This window comes from Salmo salar, chromosome ssa17, assembly GCF_905237065.1.
Source record: "Salmo salar chromosome ssa17, Ssal_v3.1, whole genome shotgun sequence".
Lineage (NCBI taxonomy): Eukaryota > Metazoa > Chordata > Actinopteri > Salmoniformes > Salmonidae > Salmo > Salmo salar.
In genome coordinates, this window is record NC_059458.1 from 33,599,611 (window position 1) to 33,621,151 (window position 21,541).

The 21,541-nt window shown below is 45.8% G+C and overlaps 2 protein-coding genes across 3 annotated transcripts; one reads left to right on the forward strand and one right to left on the reverse strand.

Moving 5' to 3' along the window:
• The first annotated feature begins 3 nt into the window (after positions 1-3).
• On the forward strand, positions 4-5,119 carry rbbp7 (Histone-binding protein RBBP7). Of its 2 annotated transcripts, none has more exons than XM_045698467.1 (12): positions 4-203; positions 580-724; positions 1,034-1,182; positions 1,431-1,604; positions 1,826-1,941; positions 2,140-2,300; positions 2,999-3,125; positions 3,342-3,419; positions 3,640-3,719; positions 3,876-3,933; positions 4,233-4,343; positions 4,536-5,119. In XM_045698467.1, the coding sequence occupies exons 1-12, from the start codon at positions 188-190 to the stop codon at positions 4,602-4,604; spliced, it is 1,284 nt and encodes a 427-aa protein (XP_045554423.1). In that variant the 5' UTR covers positions 4-187; the 3' UTR covers positions 4,605-5,119. The 2 variants fall into 2 exon arrangements, with proteins under 2 accessions (XP_045554423.1, NP_001133756.1); NM_001140284.1 differs by having other exon boundaries at positions 38-203; positions 3,643-3,719.
• Positions 5,120-8,164: 3,045 nt separating this feature from the next.
• Positions 8,165-21,514, reverse strand: LOC106593174 (gamma-taxilin). Its single transcript, XM_045699518.1, has 10 exons — positions 21,423-21,514; positions 19,815-20,085; positions 19,560-19,651; positions 19,003-19,173; positions 18,346-18,540; positions 12,557-12,676; positions 12,213-12,287; positions 9,172-9,264; positions 8,681-8,776; positions 8,165-8,510 (listed from the first exon to the last, which is right to left on the reverse strand). Exons 2-10 carry the CDS (start codon positions 20,068-20,070, stop codon positions 8,226-8,228), a joined length of 1,383 nt encoding a protein of 460 aa, XP_045555474.1. The 5' UTR covers positions 20,071-20,085; positions 21,423-21,514; the 3' UTR covers positions 8,165-8,225.
• Between the last annotated feature and the right edge of the window lie 27 nt (positions 21,515-21,541).

Genomic DNA, 21,541 nt, shown 5'->3' on the forward strand with positions numbered 1-21,541 from the left:
GTGAGAACGCATGCGCTGTGCTCGCCATCCTCGGATGCGCGCATAAAAGAAAGAGGGATTTTGAGTGGTCAACAAATTCCGCTGTGTTTTGGCCTTTTGCGAATAATATAGAATAGCTACCTAGTTACCTTGCTTTCGGGCAAACCCACGGGTGACCTACAATTGCAGGAGCACCCAAAACCCAAACATGGCGGATAAAGAAGGTAAAGATTTGATGGGCTCGGTTCATTTCATGCATGCTTTGTGTGCGCGGCTGGATACATAGCCAAATGAAAAGTGCGGTCTGTTAGCTAGTTATGCTAACCAGCACAGGCTGCATTCTTTCGGCCTGGGTTTACTATCTGTGCCCCATAAATTGAGAATTTAGATAAACTATTAGTTAGTATGTTGCTAAATAAATGGTTAGCTATCTAGTTCAACATTGACAGCCTGCCCGCTTGCTTGTGTAATATGCAAATGAGGGACAACTGGCCCGAGGGTACAGGAATGCAGTAAATCCCAACGTTACGCTAGCCTTGGTAGTAACTGCGGTAAGTCCATTGTAGTCTTATGTAAGTGTTGCTTCTTTCACTGTTCTAGTGTACGACGATGCCGTTGAGGAGCGGGTGATCAATGAAGAATATAAAATCTGGAAGAAGAATACTCCTTTCCTCTATGACCTGGTGATGACCCACGCGCTGGAGTGGCCCAGTCTCACTGTGCAGTGGCTACCTGACGTCAACAGGTACAGTAGCCAATGCTACGTCACCATTTCTGTTCCTCTTGCTGCTCTCAACATATAAACTGTGTACTGATCTACCTAATATACTGAACATCGTGTTCTCTCTACCAACCTGTCCTTCCTTGTCAGCCATTCTAGTTCAGTCTAAAAAAGCATGTTATTTTGCCATGTGGTGTCTGCTTCTGAAATAGCAGTGCACTTCTTTTGACTAGAGGTCTCTTGTCAAAAGTAGTGCACTCTAGGGAATAGTGTGCCATTTCAGACACACACACACACAGTGCCAGTATTTAATGTGCCTGTCTCCCTGTGCAGGCCGGATGGAAAGGACTACGCGGTTCACAGACTGGTACTGGGAACTCACACGTCAGATGAGCAGAATCACCTGGTGATCGCCAGCGTACAGGTCCCCAACGATGACGCCCAGTTTGATGCTTCCCACTACGACAGCGAAAAAGGAGCAGGTATGTTGGTCGTAATCTGGTCTCTTCTCTCTCCAAGAAAAATGATCTACATTTGAGGATGGTCTCCCGGACACAGATTAAGCCTAGTCCTGGATTTAAAAAATCATTTTAATAGACATTTTCCATTGGGTGTTTTTTGTGTCTGGGAATCTGGCCTTATATGCATATTATAAGTCAAGATGTTACCGGCACAGTGAACATTTTATCTCTTGAGAAAATATGCTGAACATGCAGTTTTTCTTCCTCAGAATTTGGAGGTTTTGGATCAGTGAGTGGAAAGATAGAGATTGAGATCAAGATAAACCACGAGGGTGAAGTGAACCGGGCCAGGTACATGCCTCAGAACCCCTGCATCATTGCTACCAAGACCCCCACCTCAGACGTACTGGTCTTTGACTACACCAAGCATCCTTCCAAACCAGGTAAGACAATACAATACACATCTGGTAAATAGATCACTGCTCTTAAAAACAAATCAAAATGCTATTGGAAGTGACTCAGATGTTTGAGTCTGCACTTTTGGAACGGTTCCATCCGACCAGGAAAAAATAAATCGGGTTCCTGAAAGTAGTAACTTGATATGCATTTGACCTTTTTCTGGTCTTATAACATTTTTCTACTATCTTGTCTCTCCCTCTCATAGACCCCAGTGGTGAGTGCAGCCCAGACCTGCGCCTGCGGGGCCACCAGAAGGAGGGCTACGGCCTGTCCTGGAACCCCAACCTCAGTGGCAACCTGCTCAGTGCTTCTGATGACCACGTAAGTGTCTCTCTCTACACACCGTCAGCGCACCATTTTCCCCTGTGCATTTTAATCATTTCAAGCTACATTGTGGCTTTCACTGAAAATGAAAGCGTTTTTGCATTGTTATTAAGCAAACTCATTAGATCTAGACAAATGCTATATGAACTACTATATATTGTAAATAAGAAATGCACTGAAATGTTTAATCTCCAGACGATCTGCCTGTGGGACATTGGTGCTGGTCCTAAGGAGGGGAAGATAGTGGATGCTAAGACAATCTTCACCGGTCACACTGCAGTGGTGGAGGACGTGTCCTGGCACCTGCTCCATGAATCACTGTTTGGCTCTGTGGCCGACGACCAGAAACTGATGATGTAAGTGAGCCTTCTCTTTTAAGCATTTTTTTTTGTCTCTCAATGTATTTTCACACAATGTGATACTTTCAAGCTGTAACTAATCATTACATCCAGTGTCTTTATGTACCGTGTGTAGCCTTGACCTTTCCACACAAGATCTCTCAAAGGAAAAGTTACTTCAATTAAACTGGATGGATCTGATTCTCTTAACTGTCTGTCCCTTAATTCAGTTTGTATTTATAAGGAACTCAGAATGGCTTTAAACTTACTCTTCAAAGTTGTAATACTAAAATGTGCAATTTTGAAATCAGTATTCATCATTGCATACCGTAGAGCTATTTAGAACTTGTCAGAAAGGTCCAGATCAACTAGCCCATGTCAGCTAATGCTTTTTAAAGATTTTTTTAGCCCATAGATATTGTAATTAATTTGTCAGTCATTTCACATGACTACACATGGAAAAATGTATAGAATTGCAAAACAAGTAGCTTTAAAACAGCAAAATGTTAATTGCACCCCATGACTAAATAAGCTTTAAACCTGAAATTCTCTCCACCAAGAAGAGGGGTATGAACAGTTGGTGTCATGAACAGTCCTTGTGCCTATAGATATAGATGTGGTGCGGGATGTTCCCCAATGCTGGAAGGGAGGGGGGGTGGCGAGTGGAAAAAGTTTGGGAACCCCTGTCATTAACCTTTGACATCTCTCTGTCTCAGCTGGGACACACGGTCCAACAACACGTCCAAGCCCAGCCATGCAGTGGATGCCCACACTGCAGAGGTTAACTGTCTGTCCTTCAACCCCTACAGCGAGTTCATCCTAGCCACTGGCTCTGCAGACAAGGTCTGTACCTTTTTGTGTTTATCAAAAAAATAAATCAAATCAGTCCGTCCACTGTCTCACATCAAGTGCTTGAGTGTCGTGCACAATGGTGGAAACGAAGTGCTCAGGTCACAAATCACATGACCAAGAAGTGTGTTTCATACTGGACAGTAGTCCAAGAATGTTTTAATTTATTTACCGTTGCTTAAATGTTTTCTTTCTCCTTTTGTAACTCAGACTGTTGCTCTCTGGGATCTGCGTAACCTCAAACTGAAGCTCCACTCTTTCGAATCGCACAAGGATGAAATCTTCCAGGTAATACTCCATAAATAGTAAACAATCTCAATCCCTCTGAATCAATAGAGTTGGGAGTCTGGATAAGTTACCAGGCTTTGTTGGTGTCCCATTCAACTTTTTATTTATTTAACCAGGGTAGTCTCATTGATTTACATCTCTTTCAAGTGTTGGTGTCCCTCGTAGACGTTGTGCTGAGCTGGAGTTTATTGCACTGACAGTGCTTTACTGACTTCTTTGGCAGGTGCAATGGTCCCCTCACAACGAAACCATTCTGGCTTCCAGCGGCACAGATAGAAGGCTCAACGTATGGGATCTCAGGTAAAGACCGCCGAATGCAGAGCATGTTAACTGGACTAGCCTTTTTGGTTAGTTTGCTCAGCTGAATTGCGAATTGCCGGGGGGGGTTCCTCAACACTGTAGTCTGATAGGATGATAATGTTGTAGTTGAAATGGTTTTGTCTTGTTGGTCCCCAGTAAAATCGGAGAGGAACAGTCTGCTGAAGATGCAGAGGACGGACCTCCAGAACTCCTGGTGAGGGATAGACACATCATCCACAATTATGACATTTATCTCCTTGGTAGGGTTGCAAAAATCTGTCAACTTTCCCGGAAATTACCTGGATTTCCAGCCTATTCTTTCAGAATTCTAGGAATCTTCCAACTGGGATTTCTGGGAAACCCGGGACATTTTTGGGAAAGTTGAGTTTTGCAACCCTACCCCTAAGCTTTTAAATAAACAGCCATAGGAGAGTAGCCAATGGGACAGGTGGCCTGTAGGGAGGTCATATTTTGGCATATTACTCATCCTGCGGATTTGTTTTATCTTGTCAGTTCATCCATGGAGGACACACAGCGAAGATTTCTGATTTCACATGGAACCCCAACGAGCCATGGGTTATCTGCTCCGTCTCCGAGGATAACATCATGCAGGTTTGGCAAATGGTGCGTACGCTGTCGTCGAGAAATAAAGTACCACGTTTGCTTCAGCACTTTCACAAAACTTAACCCTGGTGGTTTTATAACTTTTGTCTACCTTTTTTTGTTGAAAGCTAATTCAAGTCTGTTGATCCCATTAATCAGTTAGTAATTGTAAATCCTTTAACTGTGAACTGATGTAACAATTTCCTTCTCTAGGCTGAGAACATCTATAATGATGAGGAGCCTGACACCCCTGCTTCAGAGCTGGAGGGTCAAGGGTCGTAACTGCCTACTCCACCCCACCTTACCCCGGCCCAACTCACCACCTGGTGCATCTCTCCTCTTGTACAGTATTTCACATTGTAGCCTACATCTCTACCTGACAGACATTCTGTTTCCCATATAGAAGCTTTCTTCTGGACTTGGTTTGATATTGATCAAGCAGCCCTTACAGGTACAAAGGGCTGGTTTCCTGAACAGATTAAGCGTAGTCCTGAACTTAAAACATGTTCAATGGATGTGCTTCTTGGTCCAAGACTAGGCACTCTTTGTCCAGGAAACTGGCCCAAAGTGTATAGAAGTTGTTTATAAAAGGATAATCTGAGTGACATGCCACTGAACCATGCAGGTGGACAGTCTTCAACAAATGCACTTGGTAAAGCAGGGGTTCTTTTCCACCTGTCTAAATAAGGATTTCCTTTGGTATTGTTTCTGCTTTGAGGCAAGTGACTAAATCATTTTGAACCTTGGATTTTTGTTTTGTGCATAAATTGCAATAAAGTACTTTTGTAACTTTTAAATTAAGTGCGTTAATTTGTTTTCTATAATCGCCTAAGAAATGTTAACCCATTTACGGTGTCTATTTGCCTGACCAACTGAATTATTCCACTGTGCTTTTCACTACATACGTCAGTCTGAGACAACGTCAAAGTTAGCGATTAGATCATCCAAGTCTGACTTAAAACGCCACTTTACTGTGTTCTGGTTCCAGGAACCAATGGGTTGGACCAATGAGAACGGTTAGAATGTGTCTGCATTACTGAGCCACTCATTGTGGAGAAAAACTAATGTGTTTGGCCAGAGCAAGGAGGAGTCTGGGAAACCACGCAAGGTTGTGTGTATGTATACTGCCTAGAAATTAAGTTAAACACCTCAAAATACAGAACAATTTAAACATGGCAAACTAGGAAATTTAAAATGACAACCAAGTTAAAAATTCTACAAAATAGTTTATTGAAAAGCGAGAGACGGGACTATAAGAACATTTCACAATCTTGTAAAGGGGAATGTGGGCTCAAAGCTTTCTGAACATTAACTAGCTCTGCTTTCACAGTTCTCACCTGCAGAGGTAGATGTCTTTACATAACCTGAGTTTAACTGACGGGCATCCACAATAGCCTGAGTGCCAGTCTGTGCTTTTTGCCTACTTCATTGCTGTCAGTCAAGCCAAACATTCGCATGACAATGAGTTGGCATAATAGCCCAAGCAGATGGACTCAGGCTACATCCAACTGGCCTGGACCACAATCCTATAGCGTCACAGATTACACAGTAAAGTATTGAACTTGATTTAGACTTGAGAGGGTTAAGATACAGAACCCCCCCACGCCCAAACGGTGGCTTGGCCCCATCTTAACATTCACATTTAGAACTTCAGGGGCTATGCTCTGAATTAAACCCTTATGACATACCAAGTTCACAAGAAAACAGAAGAATGTAAAAGTGTGAGCTGGTGATATCAGTGAGGTTTCTAGATAGGTGATCGGGCCAGTAGGGGAACCTGGGTAGTGTTTTAGGGCATGCATCCGATCACAGATTAAATATTTTGCAGCTGGAGCAGGTTTAAGTTATTGAACCCAGTTTAAATGTGTTTTCTTGTTTGATGCCTAATGAACACAACCCTGACCTGGTGCCCAAAACCACCATCATTCTCATTACAAGAGATTGGCAACATGGGTGACATTCAGGTACATTCATAGTACTCCTCACATTGTGGGCAAGTATCTCCAATGCCAAATAAGTTCTTATTGAACGTTCGCATCGTGTTGTAATATTTGAATTACATACGTTCCTCCAGTATAAAGTATTTAAGATGACAAGGCACCTTATAAATCCATGTCTTTTTTTGCTTCCAGAAATAAAACCAATGTCTGTCAACAAAACACCAGCTTAAGGAATAGAAAAGCCTATTTGGAGCCCAAGGAACATTACGTCCCATATAAATGTATGTTCACTGGTCTGGAACACAACCCTAAGTTACCAAGCAGACCCAGTTCCTGAAGGCCCACACTGTCTGCAGTAAAGTGCCTCACTGACTTCTCCAAGTAAAATTACATTGTGAGCCCTTAGCCATTGGGTGAATGACCCCTCTTCTCTCCATCATGTGGAGGTATCAGTTTTAAGGTGAGCTGGAGAACCGTTTGGCCCTTGGAGTATTGGAATGATAGCCTGGTCCCAGGTCTATTGTGCTGTTTGTCAAGTTGGACCAGACAGCACACAGATCTAGGGCCAGGCTACTGGAATTACAAGCCTGTAGGTACAGCAGCATCAGAACCAGGGGTCCTCCTGCAGAAACTGGGAACCTACAATGACTGAACGTGCCGTCTGTTGACTGGATAGCATCTTGGTCAAAGCTGAACGGATTTAACCCTTTAGACTCAGTCGCTTATGTTAAAAGGACAGGGATGTTCCTTTTCAATTCCCAGGTGCTTCAAAAAGGAGACTTGACTGAAACTAAACACCAGTGCTGAGGTATTAGAAAGCCAGGAGATTCCATCATGACAACCCAACCACTGAAATGGCCCAGCCATAGAAATACAAGTCAACCAATCATGTTACATTGACTTGAATGGGAATTCCCATTCTAGTAAATCTATGGACCCTGCTCTGAGATAAACATTGTATGTTTGCAACTCTTCTACTATACAATGCCCTGCTATTTCTGTTCCTAGACAGAGACAAGATTCAGTTAGTCACGACGATGCAACAAGGCTACTTCAATATAGCAATATGCATATGATAGAATTTAAATCCCACTACAATATCAGTTCAAAAGATATTTAATCTGAACACTGTTAAGAGTTCCAAAAGAGATTTAATCTGACTACAATTCCACAGCTCCAAAATATAGATTTTTCAATGGAAGAAAGCGACAGAGAGACGGTGCCTGACTGTAGAGGAAATTGGGAGACGGGAGAAAGAAAAAGTATAATTTTAGTCCAACTGGAAAGCTGCTGACCAACAGCCCTGTGACTGACCACAGGAAAGCTGCTGACCAACAGCCCTGTGACTGACCACAGGAAAGCTGCTGACCAACAGCCCTGTGACTGACCACAGGAAAGCTGCTGACCAACAGCCCTGTGACTGACCACAGGAAAGCTGCTGACCAACAGCCCTGTGACTGACCACAGGAAAGCTGCTGACCAACAGCCCTGTGACTGACCACAGGAAAGCTGCTGACCAACAGCCCTGTGACTGACCACAGGAAAGCTGCTGACCAACAGCCCTGTGACTGACCACAGGAAAGCTGCTGACCAACAGCCCTGTGACTGACCACGGGAAAGCTGCTGACCAACAGCCCTGTGACTGACCACAGGAAAGGAGCTGTGACTGACCACAGGAAAGCTGCTGACCAACAGCCCTGTGACTGACCACAGGAAAGCTGCTGACCAACAGCCCTGTGACCGAAGCTGACCAACAGCCCTGTGACCGACCACAGGAAAGCTGCTGACCAACAGCCCTGTGACCGACCACAGGAAAGCTGCTGACCAACAGCCCTGTGACCGACCACAGGAAGTACATTCATTGTTAATAATGCAGTCATTTTAATCTTAATTATAACTTTAACACAAAAAAAGATATACTGTATTCAAATATACCCCCAAAAAGGCAGAGGGGGTTAGTGGCTCAGTTGTCAAGTTGCTCTGTGGTGGAGGACTCTATCTCCAGTTCAGGGGTAGTAGGGGGCTGCGTCTCTTCCCCCCTCCCAGGCGGAGCCATCTCATCCTGGGTAGACTCCTGGCTGGGCTGGGGGTCTGGAGGTCCCGTCCCCTCTTCCTCCTCGGGAGTTGACTGTAGGTCTCCCAGTTTGGTGGTGAGGTCGTCCCTCTCCTTCTGCAAAGCCCGGCACAGCTTCTCCAAGCACTCCAGCTTCCCATGCAGGCCCTTGTAATGTTTGTCCCGCAGTGTCTTCTGGAGAGGACAAACAGCAAACGACATTCAACATCAGATATTCTACAATTAAGTGACATCATTCATTGAGATACTTTGTGAAATTTTACAGTACAAAATATTCTTACATTTCTGCTACTATTAGTAAATGATAACGTAAGATGGCCCTTTGGAAGAGTTTCTCATCTCACCTCCTCAGCCATCTGTAGCAGAGCCTGGTTGTTGGTCTCCCACTTCGTTCTCCACAGAGTCGTCTCCTTCTCCAGCTTCTTGATCTTCTTGGTCATCTGGAGAACAGAAGATCAGAGCTAGAGAGAGGTCTACAGACCTAAACCCTTCCAGCTAGAGAGAGAGAGAGGTCTACAGACCTAAACCCTTCCAGCTAGAGAGAGAGAGAGAGGTCTACAGACCTAAACCCTTCCAGCTAAGAGAGAGAGAGAGGTCTACAGACCTAAACCCTTCCAGCTAGAGAGAGAGAGAGAGGTCTACAGACCTAAACCCTTCCAGCTAGAGAGAGAGAGAGGTCTACAGACCTAAACCCTTCCAGCTAGAGAGAGAGAGAGGTCTACAGACCTAAACCCTTCCAGCTAGAGAGAGAGAGAGAGGTCTACAGACCTAAACCCTTCCAGCTATATACCAAAGAAACACAAGGGTGTTTCATGTTAAATGTTCAGTTCCAAACCTTCTCCATCTCCTGTCTGAAGGTAGTGAACACCTCGTTGCTTTTCGCCAGAGTGGTCTGAAACTCCTCAAACTTGTCCATGTACAAAGAGAGCTAAAAATCACAAACACATTAACATACAGTCACCCTCCATATATAAACACACATTAACATACAGTCACCCTCCATAAATAAACACACATTAACATACAGTCACCCTCCATATATAAACACACATTAACATACAGTCACCCTCCATATATACAACACACATTAACATACAGTCACCCTCCATATATAAACACACATTAACATACAGTCACCCTCCATATATACACACACATTAATATACAGTCACCCTCCATATATACAACACACATTAATATACAGTCACCCTCCATATATAAACACACATTAATATACAGTCACCCTCCATATATAACACACACATTAACATACAGTCACCCTCCATATATAAACACACATTAATATACAGTCACCCTCCATATATAAACACACATTAATATAAGTCACCCTCCATATATACACACACACACATTAATATACAGTCACCCTCCATATATACACACACATTAATATACAGTCACCCTCCATATATAAACACACATTAATATACAGTCACCCTCCATATATAAACACACATTAACATAGTCACCCTCCATATATACACAACACACATTAATATACAGTCACCCTCCATATATACACACACACACATTAATATACAGTCACCCTCCATATATACACACACACAATTAATATACAGTCACCCTCCATATATACACACACATTAATATACAGTCACCCTCCATATATACACACACACATAATATACAGTCACCCTCCATATATACACACACATTACATAGTCACCCTCCATATATACACACACACACACACACACACACACACAGTCACCCTCCCATATATATACACACATTAACATACATAGTCACCCTCCATACATAAACACACATAAATCACCCTCCATATTTATATACACTCATCCTTCACATATACACACATTAATAACATAGTCACCCTCCACACACATTCACATACAGTCACCATCCATATACAGTTGAAGTCGGAAGTTTACATACACTTAGGTTGGAGATATTAAAACTCGTTTTTCAACCACTCCCCAAATTTCTTGTTAACAAACTATAGTTTTGGCAAGTCGGTTAGGACATCTACTTTGTGCATGACACAAGTCATTTTCCCAACAATTGTTGACAGACAGATTATTTCACTTATAATTCACTGTATCACAATTCCAGTGGGTCAGAAGTTTACATACACTATGTTGACTGTGCCTTTGAACAGCTTGGAAAATTCCAGAAAATTATGTCATGGCTTTTGAAGCTTCTGATAGGCTAATTGACATCATTTGAGTCAATTGGAGGTGTACCTGTGGATGTATTTCAAGGCCTACCTTCAAACTCAGTGCCTCTTTGCTTGACATCATGGGAAAATCAAAAGAAATCAGCCAAGACATTACCATTTTTTTTTTGTAGGCCTCCAAAAGCCTGGTTCATCCTTGGGAGCAATTTCCAAACGCCTGAAGGTACCACGTTCAGCTGTACAAAAAAATAGTACGCAAGTATAAACACCATGGGACGACGCAGCCATCATACCGCTCTAGGAAGGAGACACGTTCTGTCTCCTAGAGATGAACGCACTTTATTGCGAAAAGTGCAAATCAATCCCAGAACAACAGCAAAGGACCTTGTGAAGATGCTGGAGGAAACAGGTACAAAAGTATCTATATTCACAGTAAAACGAGACCTATATCAATATAACCTGAAAGGCCGCTCAGCAAGGAAGAAGCCACTGCTCCAAAACCGCCATAAAAAAAGCCAGACTACGGTTTACAACTGCACATGGGGACAAAGATCATACTTTTTGGAGAAATGTCCTCTGGTCTGATGAAACAAAAATAGAACCGTTTGGAGGAAAAGGGGGGAGGCTTGCAAGCCGAAGAACACCATCCCAACCGTGAAGCACGGGGGTGGCAGCATCATGTTGTGGGGGTGCTTTGCTGCAGGAGGGACTGGTGCAATTCACAAAATGGATGGCATCATGGAGGGAAAACTGTGTGTATATATATTGACGGAACATCTCAAGACATCAGTCAGGAAGTTAAAGCTTGGTCGCAAATGGGTTTACCAAATAGACAATGACCCCAAGCAAACTTCCAAAGTTGTGGCAAAATGGCTTAAGGACAACAAAGTCAAGGTATTAGAGTGGCCATCACAAAGCCCTGACCTCAATCCCATAGACAATTTGTGGGCAGAACTGAAAAAGCGTGTGCGAGCAAGGAGGCCTACAAACCTGACTCAGTTACACCAGTTCTGTCAGGAGGAATGGGCCAAAATTCACCCAACTTATTGTGGGAAGGCTACCCGAAACGTTTGACCCAAGTTAAACAATTGAAAGGCAATGCTACCAAATACTAATTGAGTGTATGTACACTTCTGACCCACTGGCAATGTGATGAAAGAAATAAAAGCTGAAATAAATCCTTCTCTCTACTATTATTCTGACATTTCACATTCTTAAAATAAAGTGGTGATCCTAACTGACCTAAGACAGGGAATTCTTACTAGGATTAATTGTCAGGAATTGTGAAAAACTGAGTTTAAATGTATTTGGCTAAGGTGTATGTAAATTTCCAAATTCAACTGTATATATACATTCACCATACAGTCACCCTCCATATAAACACATTCACACAGTCACCCTCCATATAAACACATTCACCCTCCATAACAACAGTCACCCTCCATATAAACACATTCACCCTCCATATAAAAACATTCACATACAGTCACCCTCCATATAAACACAGTCACCCTCCATATAAACACATTCACCCTCCATATAAAAACATTCACATACAGTCACCCTCCATATAAACACATTCACCCTCCATATAAACACATTCACATACAGTCACCCTCCATATAAACACATTCACATACAGTCACCCTCCATATAAACTGACTGCCAGAACAGGGAAGGAAAAGGCAGCTAGTTACCTGCTGTTTGAGCTGAGTCTCCTGTTCCTTCAACAGCTCACACTCATGTCTCCACTCTGTGGCGTCTTTCAGGAGCTGAACAGGAGACGGAAATGGTCACAACTTCTGACAAACAGACAACCAATACAATCAATGAGTCAATGCAAACAGACAACGGTCACTCACTTCCAGTTATTACAGAGAGAAACAAATAGTGTCCTGGGTTGTGTTCATTAGGCACCTGGACCTCATTTTAAGTTGCAATGGAAAACTGTTTTCAGTTGTGTGCCCTATGGAACACAGCCCTCCAGTTATTTGTAGCTAGCTAGAGCATCAGAATAATAACCCATGGTCTTGGGACTCACAAAGTCTCTCTCCCTCTGCTGCTTCCCCTCCAACTCTCTCATCAGCTCAGCTGTCCTCTGGAGCTTGGCATCCACCAACTGCTGCTGCTTCTCCTTGTGCTTGAACACCTTGTCAATGTGCTGGGAACAGAGACAGGACAGAGCAGAACACCTTGTCAATGTGCTGGGAACAGAGACAGGGCAGAGCAGAACACCTTGTCAATGTGCTGGGAACAGAGACAGAACGGACAGAGCAGAACACCTTGTCAATGTGCTGGGAACAGAGACAGGGCAGAGCACCTTGTCAATGTGCTAGGAACAGAGACAGGACAGAGCAGAACACCTTGTCAATGTGCTGGGAACAGAGACAGAGCAGAACACCTTGTCAATGTGCTGGGAACAGAGACAGGACAGAGCAGAACACCTTGTCAATGTGCTGGGAACAGAGACAGAGCAGAGCAGAACACCTTGTCAATGTGCTGGGAACAGAGACAGAGCAGAGCTGAACACCTTGTCAATGTGCTGGGAACAGAGACAGAGCAGAACACCTTGTCAATGTGCTGGGAACAGAGACAGAGCAGAGCACCTTGTCAATGTGCTGGGAACAGAGACAGGACAGAGCAGAACACCTTGTCAATGTGCTGGGAACAGAGACAGGGAGCAGAACACCTTGTCAATGTGCTGGGAACAGAGACAGGACAGAGCAGAACACCTTGTCAATGTGCTGGGAACAGAGACAGGACAGAACACCTTGTCAATGTGCTGGGAACAGAGACAGGGCAGAGCAGAACACCTTGTCAATGTGCTGGGAACAGAGACAGGACAGAGCAGAACACCTTGTCAATGTGCTGGGAACAGAGACAGAGCAGAACACCTTGTCAATGTGCTGGGAACAGAGACAGAGCAGAGCAGAACACCTTGTCAATGTGCTGGGAACAGAGGCAGGGCAGAGCAGAACACCTTGTCAATGTGCTGGGAACAGAGGCAGGGCAGAGCAGAACACCTTGTCAATGTGCTGGGAACAGAGACAGAGCAGAACACCTTGTCAATGTACTGGGAACAGAGACAGAGCAGAGCAGAACACCTTGTCAATGTGCTGGGAACAGAGACAGAGCAGAACACCTTGTCAATGTACTGGGAACAGAGACAGAGCAGAGCAGAACACCTTGTCAATGTGCTGGGAACAGAGACAGAGCAGAGCACCTTGTCAATGTGCTGGGAACAGAGACAGGACAGAGCAGAACACCTTGTCAATGTGCTGGGAACAGAGACAGGACAGAACACCTTGTCAATGTGCTGGGAACAGAGACAGGACAGAGCAGAACACCTTGTCAATGTGCTGGGAACAGAGACAGAGCAGAGCAGAACACCTTGTCAATGTGCTGGGAACAGAGACAGAGCAGAACACCTTGTCAATGTGCTGGGAACAGAGACAGACAGAGCAGAACACCTTGTCAATGTGCTGGGAACAGAGACAGAGCAGAGCAGAACACCTTGTCAATGTGCTGGGAACAGAGACAGAGCAGAGCAGAACACCTTGTCAATGTGCTGGGAACAGAGACAGAGCAGAACACCTTGTCAATGTGCTGGGAACAGAGACAGAGCAGAGCACCTTGTCAATGTGCTGGGAACAGAGACAGGACAGAACACCTTGTCAATGTGCTGGGAACAGAGACAGGACAGAACACCTTGTCAATGTGCTGGGAACAGAGACAGGGCAGAACACCTTGTCAATGTGCTGGGAACAGAGACAGGACAGAGCAGAACACCTTGTCAATGTGCTGGGAACAGAGACAGGACAGAGCAGAACACCTTGTCAATGTGCTGGGAACAGAGACAGGACAGAGCAGAACACCTTGTCAATGTGCTGGGAACAGAGACAGAGCAGAACACCTTGTCAATGTGCTGGGAACAGAGACAGGACAGAGCACCTTGTCAATGTGCTGGGAACAGAGACAGGACAGAACACCTTGTCAATGTGCTGGGAACAGAGACAGGGCAGAGCAGAACACCTTGTCAATGTGCTGGGAACAGAGACAGGACAGAGCAGAACACCTTGTCAATGTGCTGGGAACAGAGACAGAGCAGAACACCTTGTCAATGTGCTGGGAACAGAGACAGAGCAGAGCAGAACACCTTGTCAATGTGCTGGGAACAGAGGCAGGGCAGAGCAGAACACCTTGTCAATGTGCTGGGAACAGAGGCAGGGCAGAGCAGAACACCTTGTCAATGTACTGGGAACAGAGACAGAGCAGAGCAGAACACCTTGTCAATGTGCTGGGAACAGAGACAGAGCAGAACACCTTGTCAATGTGCTGGGAACAGAGACAGGACAGAACACCTTGTCAATGTGCTGGGAACAGAGACAGGACAGAGCAGAACACCTTGTCAATGTGCTGGGAACATAGACAGGACAGAACACCTTGTCAATGTGCTGGGAACAGAGACAGGACAGAGCAGAACACCTTGTCAATGTGCTGGGAACAGAGACAGGACAGAACACCTTGTCAATGTGCTGGGAACAGAGACAGGACAGAGCAGAACACCTTGTCAATGTGCTGGGAACAGAGACAGGACAGAACACCTTGTCAATGTGCTGGGAACAGAGACAGAGCAGAGCAGAACACCTTGTCAATGTGCTGGGAACAGAGACAGGACAGAGCAGAACACCTTGTCAATGTGCTGGGAACAGAGACAGAGCAGAGCAGAGCACCTTGTCAATGTGCTGGGAACAGAGACAGGACAGAGCAGAACACCTTGTCAATGTGCTGGGAACAGAGACAGGACAGAGCACCTTGTCAATGTGCTGGGAACAGAGACAGGACAGAGCACCTTGTCAATGTGCTGGGAACAGAGACAGGACAGAGCACCTTGTCAATGTGCTGCGAACAGAGACAGAGCAGAACACCTTGTCAATGTGCTGGGAACAGAGACAGAGCAGAACACCTTGTCAATGTGCTGGGAACAGAGACAGGACAGAGCAGAACACCTTGTCAATGTGCTGGGAACAGAGACAGAGCAGAGCAGAACACCTTGTCAATGTGCTGGGAACAGAGACAGAGCAGAGCACCTTGTCAATGTGCTGGGAACAGAGACAGGACAGAGCAGAACACCTTGTCAATGTGCTGGGAACAGAGACAGGACAGAGCAGAACACCTTGTCAATGTGCTGGGGACAGAGCAGAGCAGAACACCTTGTCAATGTGCTGGGAACAGAGACAGGGCAGAGCAGAACACCTTGTCAATGTGCTGGGAACAGAGACAGGACAGAGCACCTTGTCAATGTGCTGGGAACAGAGACAGGACAGAGCAGAACACCTTGTCAATGTGCTGGGAACAGAGACAGGACAGAGCAGAACACCTTGTCAATGTGCTGGGAACAGAGACAGAGCAGAACACCTTGTCAATGTGCTGGGAACAGAGACAGGACAGAGCAGAACACCTTGTCAATGTGCTGGGAACAGAGACAGAGCAGAGCACCTTGTCAATGTGCTGGGAACAGAGACAGGACAGAGCAGAACACCTTGTCAATGTGCTGGGAACAGAGACAGGACAGAGCAGAACACCTTGTCAATGTGCTGGGAACAGAGACAGGGCAGAGCAGAACACCTTGTCAATGTGCTGGGAACAGAGACAGAGCAGAACACCTTGTCAATGTGCTGGGAACAGAGACAGGACAGAACACCTTGTCAATGTGCTGGGAACAGAGACAGGACAGAGCACCTTGTCAATGTGCTGGGAACAGAGACAGAGCAGAGCACCTTGTCAATGTGCTGGGAACAGAGACAGGGCAGAGCAGAACACCTTGTCAATGTGCTGGGAACAGAGACAGAGCAGAACACCTTGTCAATGTGCTGGGAACAGAGACAGAGCAGAGCAGAACACCTTGTCAATGTGCTGGGAACAGAGACAGAGCAGAGCAGAACACCTTGTCAATGTGCTGGGAACAGAGACAGAGCAGAGCAGAACACCTTGTCAATGTGCTGGGAACAGAGACAGAGCAGAGCAGAACACCTTGTCAATGTGCTGGGAACAGAGACAGAGCAGAGCACCTTGTCAATGTGCTGGGAACAGAGACAGGGCAGAGCAGAACACCTTGTCAATGTGCTGGGAACAGAGACAGAGCAGAGCAGAACACCTTGTCAATGTGCTGGGAACAGAGACAGAGCAGAGCAGAACACCTTGTCAATGTGCTGGGAACAGAGACAGAGCAGAACACCTTGTCAATGTGCTGGGAACAGAGACAGGGCAGAGCAGAACACCTTGTCAATGTGCTGGGAACAGAGACAGAGCAGAGCAGAACACCTTGTCAATGTGCTGGGAACAGAGACAGAGCAGAGCAGAACACCTTGTCAATGTGCTGGGAACAGAGACAGGGCAGAGCAGAGGACAGACCAGAGATAAAGCTAGATGGAACTTTTTCTATGCGACAGTCAGATTTCCAGAGGCTCTTAAATGCATTTAACATGCTGAAAAATAACCCTAGTAAAAAGATCCATTAGGGCAATTCCAAACTAAATCCCACTAAAAGTGTTGAAACATGCGGTAATCGTCTAATCAAAGTACCAATCAGACTGCTCCTACATGTTGTAGGTCGGGATCTGCCATAGGCACCTGACTAAAGAGACCTCAGGGGTAGAGAGAGAGATAGAGGGTGGGGGGGGGACAGAGAGAGATAGAGGGGGGGGACAGAGAGAGATAGAGGGTGGGGGGGACAGAGAGAGATAGAGGGGGGGGGACAGAGAGAGATAGAGGGGGGGGGGACAGAGAGAGAGAGGGTGGGGGGGGACAGAGAGAGATAGAGGGTGGGGGGGACAGAGAGAGATAGAGGGTGGGGGGGGACAGAGAGAGATAGAGGGTGGGGGGGGGACAGAGAGAGATAGAGGGTGGGGGGGACGGAGAGAGATAGAGGGTGGGGGGGGGACGGAGAGAGATAGAGGGTGGGGGGGGGACAGAGAGAGATAGAGGGTGGGGGGGACAGAGAGAGATAGAGGGTGGGGGGGACAGAGAGAGATAGAGGGTGGGGGGGACAGAGAGAGATAGAGGGTGGGGGGGGACAGAGAGAGATAGAGGGTGGGGGGGACAGAGAGAGATAGAGGGTGGGGGGGACGGAGAGAGATAGAGGGTGGGGGGGACGGAGAGAGATAGAGGGTGGGGGGGGGACAGAGAGAGATAGAGGGTGGGGGGGGACAGAGAGAGATAGAGGGTGGGGGGGGACGAGAGAGAGATAGAGGGTGGGGGGGGACAGAGAGAGATAGAGGGTGGGGGGGGACAGAGAGAGATAGAGGGTGGGGGGGGACAGAGAGAGATAGAGGGTGGGGGGGGGACAGAGAGAGATAGAGGGTGGGGGGGGACAGAGAGAGATAGAGGGTGGGGGGGGACAGAGAGAGATAGAGGGTGGGGGGGGACAGAGAGAGATAGAGGGTGGGGGGGGACAGAGAGAGATAGAGGGTGGGGGGGGAGAGAGAGAGATAGAGGGTGGGGGGGACAGAGAGAGATAGAGGGTGGGGGGGACAGAGAGAGATAGAGGGTGGGGGGGGGGACAGAGAGAGATAGAGGGTGGGGGGGACAGAGAGAGATAGAGGGTGGGGGGGACAGAGAGAGATAGAGGGTGGGGGGGACAGAGAGAGATAGAGGGTGGGGGGGACAGAGAGAGATAGAGGGTGGGGGGGGACAGAGAGAGATAGAGGGTGGGGGGGGACAGAGAGAGATAGAGGGTGGGGGGGACAGAGAATGGGAGGAATAGACAGAGTGTGTGCATGTGAAGACAAAGACAGAAGGTAGAAAGAGGTACCCATCTCGTCCTCCTACCTCCTCCCTGAGCTCGTACTGTTTGATGAGCTTCTTGAGTTTCTGGGCCAGCTCCATGTTCTCCTGGCGCAGCTTGGAGTTGTGGGTGTTGTGCTGCTCCATCTGTAACTCGATCTGGTTCAGCGTCATCTGGAAGTGAAGGGTGGCCTCCTTCCGACGCTCCTCATACTCTCTGGACCGTTGCGTGTTGTCATCCTGACATGAGATACGCAAAACGTTCAATTCGCAAAAAAATGTTGACAGGGACGGGGTCAATTCTGTTTTCAATTCATGAATTCTATTGAAATTTAATTCATGAATAAAAAATATTTTCTATGAAGAGTTCACACTTCCGGAATTGACTGAATTTAAACCTAAATCGAACCCAACCCTGAAAGGTACTGGTACTCCCTGTATGTAGCTCCATTCTTGTGGATTCTATTATATCCTCGTGTTAGTTACCATTTTATTTTTGCAACTCTGCATCGTTGGGAAAGGTCCATAAGCAAGCATTTCACTGTAAAGTCTACACCAGTTGTATTCAGAGCATGTGACGTATAAAATGTGATTTGATACAAGCATAGAGATCCTATGATTCTATATGTAGTTCAATGAGTACACAGGCTTACAGTAGCCACTAACTGACTTGCTGTGTGACAGACTCTCCTCACTACCTACCTTGAGGGTCTTATTGTGTCTCTGCAGTTCCCTACAGAGGCTCTCCAGCTTGCTGCGTGCCAGGATGGCTTTGCTGTGTTCACTCTGCAGGTGGATCTTCTCTTTGACCATCTGGGACTGCTTCTTCTGCAGCACCTTCACCTGCTTCTGCATACTGCGGCTCTCCTCCAGCTGTTCAATCAATCAATCAATCAATCAATCAATCAATCAATCAATCAAACTGTCACAGGACACAAAGGCATAGTAGTACTCAAAACACCATTTGAACAGGGATTCAAATGAGACCTGGTTAGTGTTCATTAGGCATGAAATGGAAGAAAACGAACTGAATTGGTGTAATTAGAAATTCTCGTTTTGCTTTCCGTTGCAAAATAGTTTTGCTATGGTGTGCCCTAATAAATACAACCCGGGGCATACAAACTCAAAACACAAACAGGGATGAACATGTTAGCTGATCAACTAGCAGTGGCCCACTGCAATTTATGAAATACTGTTAAGTCTTACATGAAAATAATCCCTTAAAGCAGCATAGACATGTGGAGGCTTCCAGCTCTTACCGAATCCGCATACTTCTTGCACAAAGCGGCCAGCTTCTCCTCTGGGGAGGCTAGTGTGGTCAGGGCTTGCATCAGTAGGAGAACCTCTTTTCCTGTTACAAAACAACACAAGTGAAGAGATCAGCCACTTGTCATGGTTGAAGAGGAAGGGACATTCTCAATAACTTGGCTAAAATCACCATGACAGCATGCAGTGGTTTCCATATATTACCTCACATGCTTTAGACAGGCAACAACAGTCTTGTGTTAACCTACCCAATCCCTTTTGGTCCTTGATCTTGCCACCACCACCGCCTGGGTCCAACTCAGCATTGTTGGGGTCCAGGGGACAGTCCTCTCTCCCTGGAGTCTCCCCTCTCACCTCCTCACTGCAGCAGCTACTGACCAGCTCAAACATCCCCAGGTGCTCCTGGCTACCTGGGCTGTCCAGCTCTGGAGGGGAGCTGCTACCAGATCCCCCCACTAGCCCCCGAGTCGCCACCTCCATTCCACAGAACCCTGTGGCCTCCATGATATTGGTCCCAAACTGGAAAAGAGGAAAAGTTAACTCAGTGAAATAGCTGTGGTCGTATCCACCTGACTATTTGAGTACACCTGACCATGTGAGTAAGCATTGATTCAATTTGTTAACAGAAGCGGTTCATACTTGACCATTCCCTGATCTTGTCAGTGGTGTGTAACGTATTTCAATAACCTCAACACTTGTAAACATTGACAGTAATGACACAGCAAGTTAGCAACCACATGCTGTCCTCCGTTTTACATCTATGGTCTGGACTCTAGCAAGGCAAGACAGGTCCTCACCTTTAACTCTGATCTGACCAAGGGTCACTAAATTCAGATCATTCTAATAACTAGGTAGCATTGGCAGTAGTGGTAACTATAGTTATTAATATATTAATGAAACACTGGACCACAGTTCCCTCAACAATCAAGAAGGGATGGAATCCTTTAAGAAGATAGTTGAGGATTACCACGTGCTAGACCTAACAGCACCAACAGAAGGACTCGCCATATAAATCAGCACAGGAACTCCTCAATTCCCTTGATTTAGTTAACTACCTAGATAACCGGGACACCGAAGATAAAATAATTATCCGACTGACCACAAGTGAAGGATGTAGCTTAAACACCGCTGTTGCAGTTACACTCGTACGTTAGTTCAATCAATTTAGACACCCAAACAAGTAAACTTGCCACACAGTAGTGGCAATAAAACTAGCTACCTAACGTTGGCTAGTTTTGATATTATTAGCAGGCACTAGCTAGCCAATGTGTTAGCTAATAACCTCCAAACAATTTAAAGTGACTAACTACCTAGATAATAGCTATACTGAAAGTAAAACATTGCGCCAAGTATCGGCTACGCTAAAGCTAATGGATGTAGCTAGCGAGCCACATATCTAAATAATATAGTTAGCATAGCTATAACGTTAGTCACAGTAACCTTTGGTATGCTAGCTAGCTTTGACACGAGCTAGCTGTAGGTTAGCTTGTTAGCTGAGTACAAATCCAACGTTGACATTCAACTCAACAAAAATTGTGGACTAAAGTGTTACTATCAAGTATTGATTGATGTATGGATTATTGAACGTAGTATAGAAAGCAAATACCACCAAGCAATAATTAGCAAACTGTTTGGGTTTGGCAGGTGCGTGAGTCCACACTGTGCTAACTTATGCTATGCTAACAACCTGTCACTGGCAAACTATGCTATGGACTTCCTTAGTAAATAAAACATGTTTTAACACTTGGCGTTCTCTTTTGTTTGACTGTAACATGTTACAATCATTTAGAAATACAGACATCATTTATGTAGGGTCAGTGAAACCCAGAAAAGGGCGTAAAAGTACCACACTGTACCTGTTTGTTTTTACTGTTTAAATCGACCCTGTCTCTGGCATCGGAGTGCGTCGCTATGATGTGACGCAATATATAATGACGGGGAGGGGCTGCTTGACCCTATTGTCATGTTGCATAAA

What these genes read in the sequence shown, in the direction of transcription:
- rbbp7 (XM_045698467.1), top strand. An exon ending in ACGGACCTCCAGAACTCCTG is followed by an intron (nt 3,934 to 4,232) that starts GTGAGGGATAGA and finishes TTATCTTGTCAG; the next exon opens with TTCATCCATGGAGGACACAC. An exon ending in TCATGCAGGTTTGGCAAATG is followed by an intron (nt 4,344 to 4,535) that starts GTGCGTACGCTG and finishes TTCCTTCTCTAG; the next exon opens with GCTGAGAACATCTATAATGA.
- LOC106593174 (XM_045699518.1), bottom strand. Translation starts at nt 20,070, where the DNA reads ATGGAGGCCACAGGGTTCTGTGGAATGGAGGTGGCGACTCGGGGGCTA. An exon ending in CAAGGACCAAAAGGGATTGG is followed by an intron (nt 19,652 to 19,814) that starts GTAGGTTAACAC and finishes GTTTTGTAACAG; the next exon opens with GAAAAGAGGTTCTCCTACTG. An exon ending in AGCAGAGGGAGAGAGACTTT is followed by an intron (nt 12,288 to 12,556) that starts GTGAGTCCCAAG and finishes TCTCCTGTTCAG; the next exon opens with CTCCTGAAAGACGCCACAGA.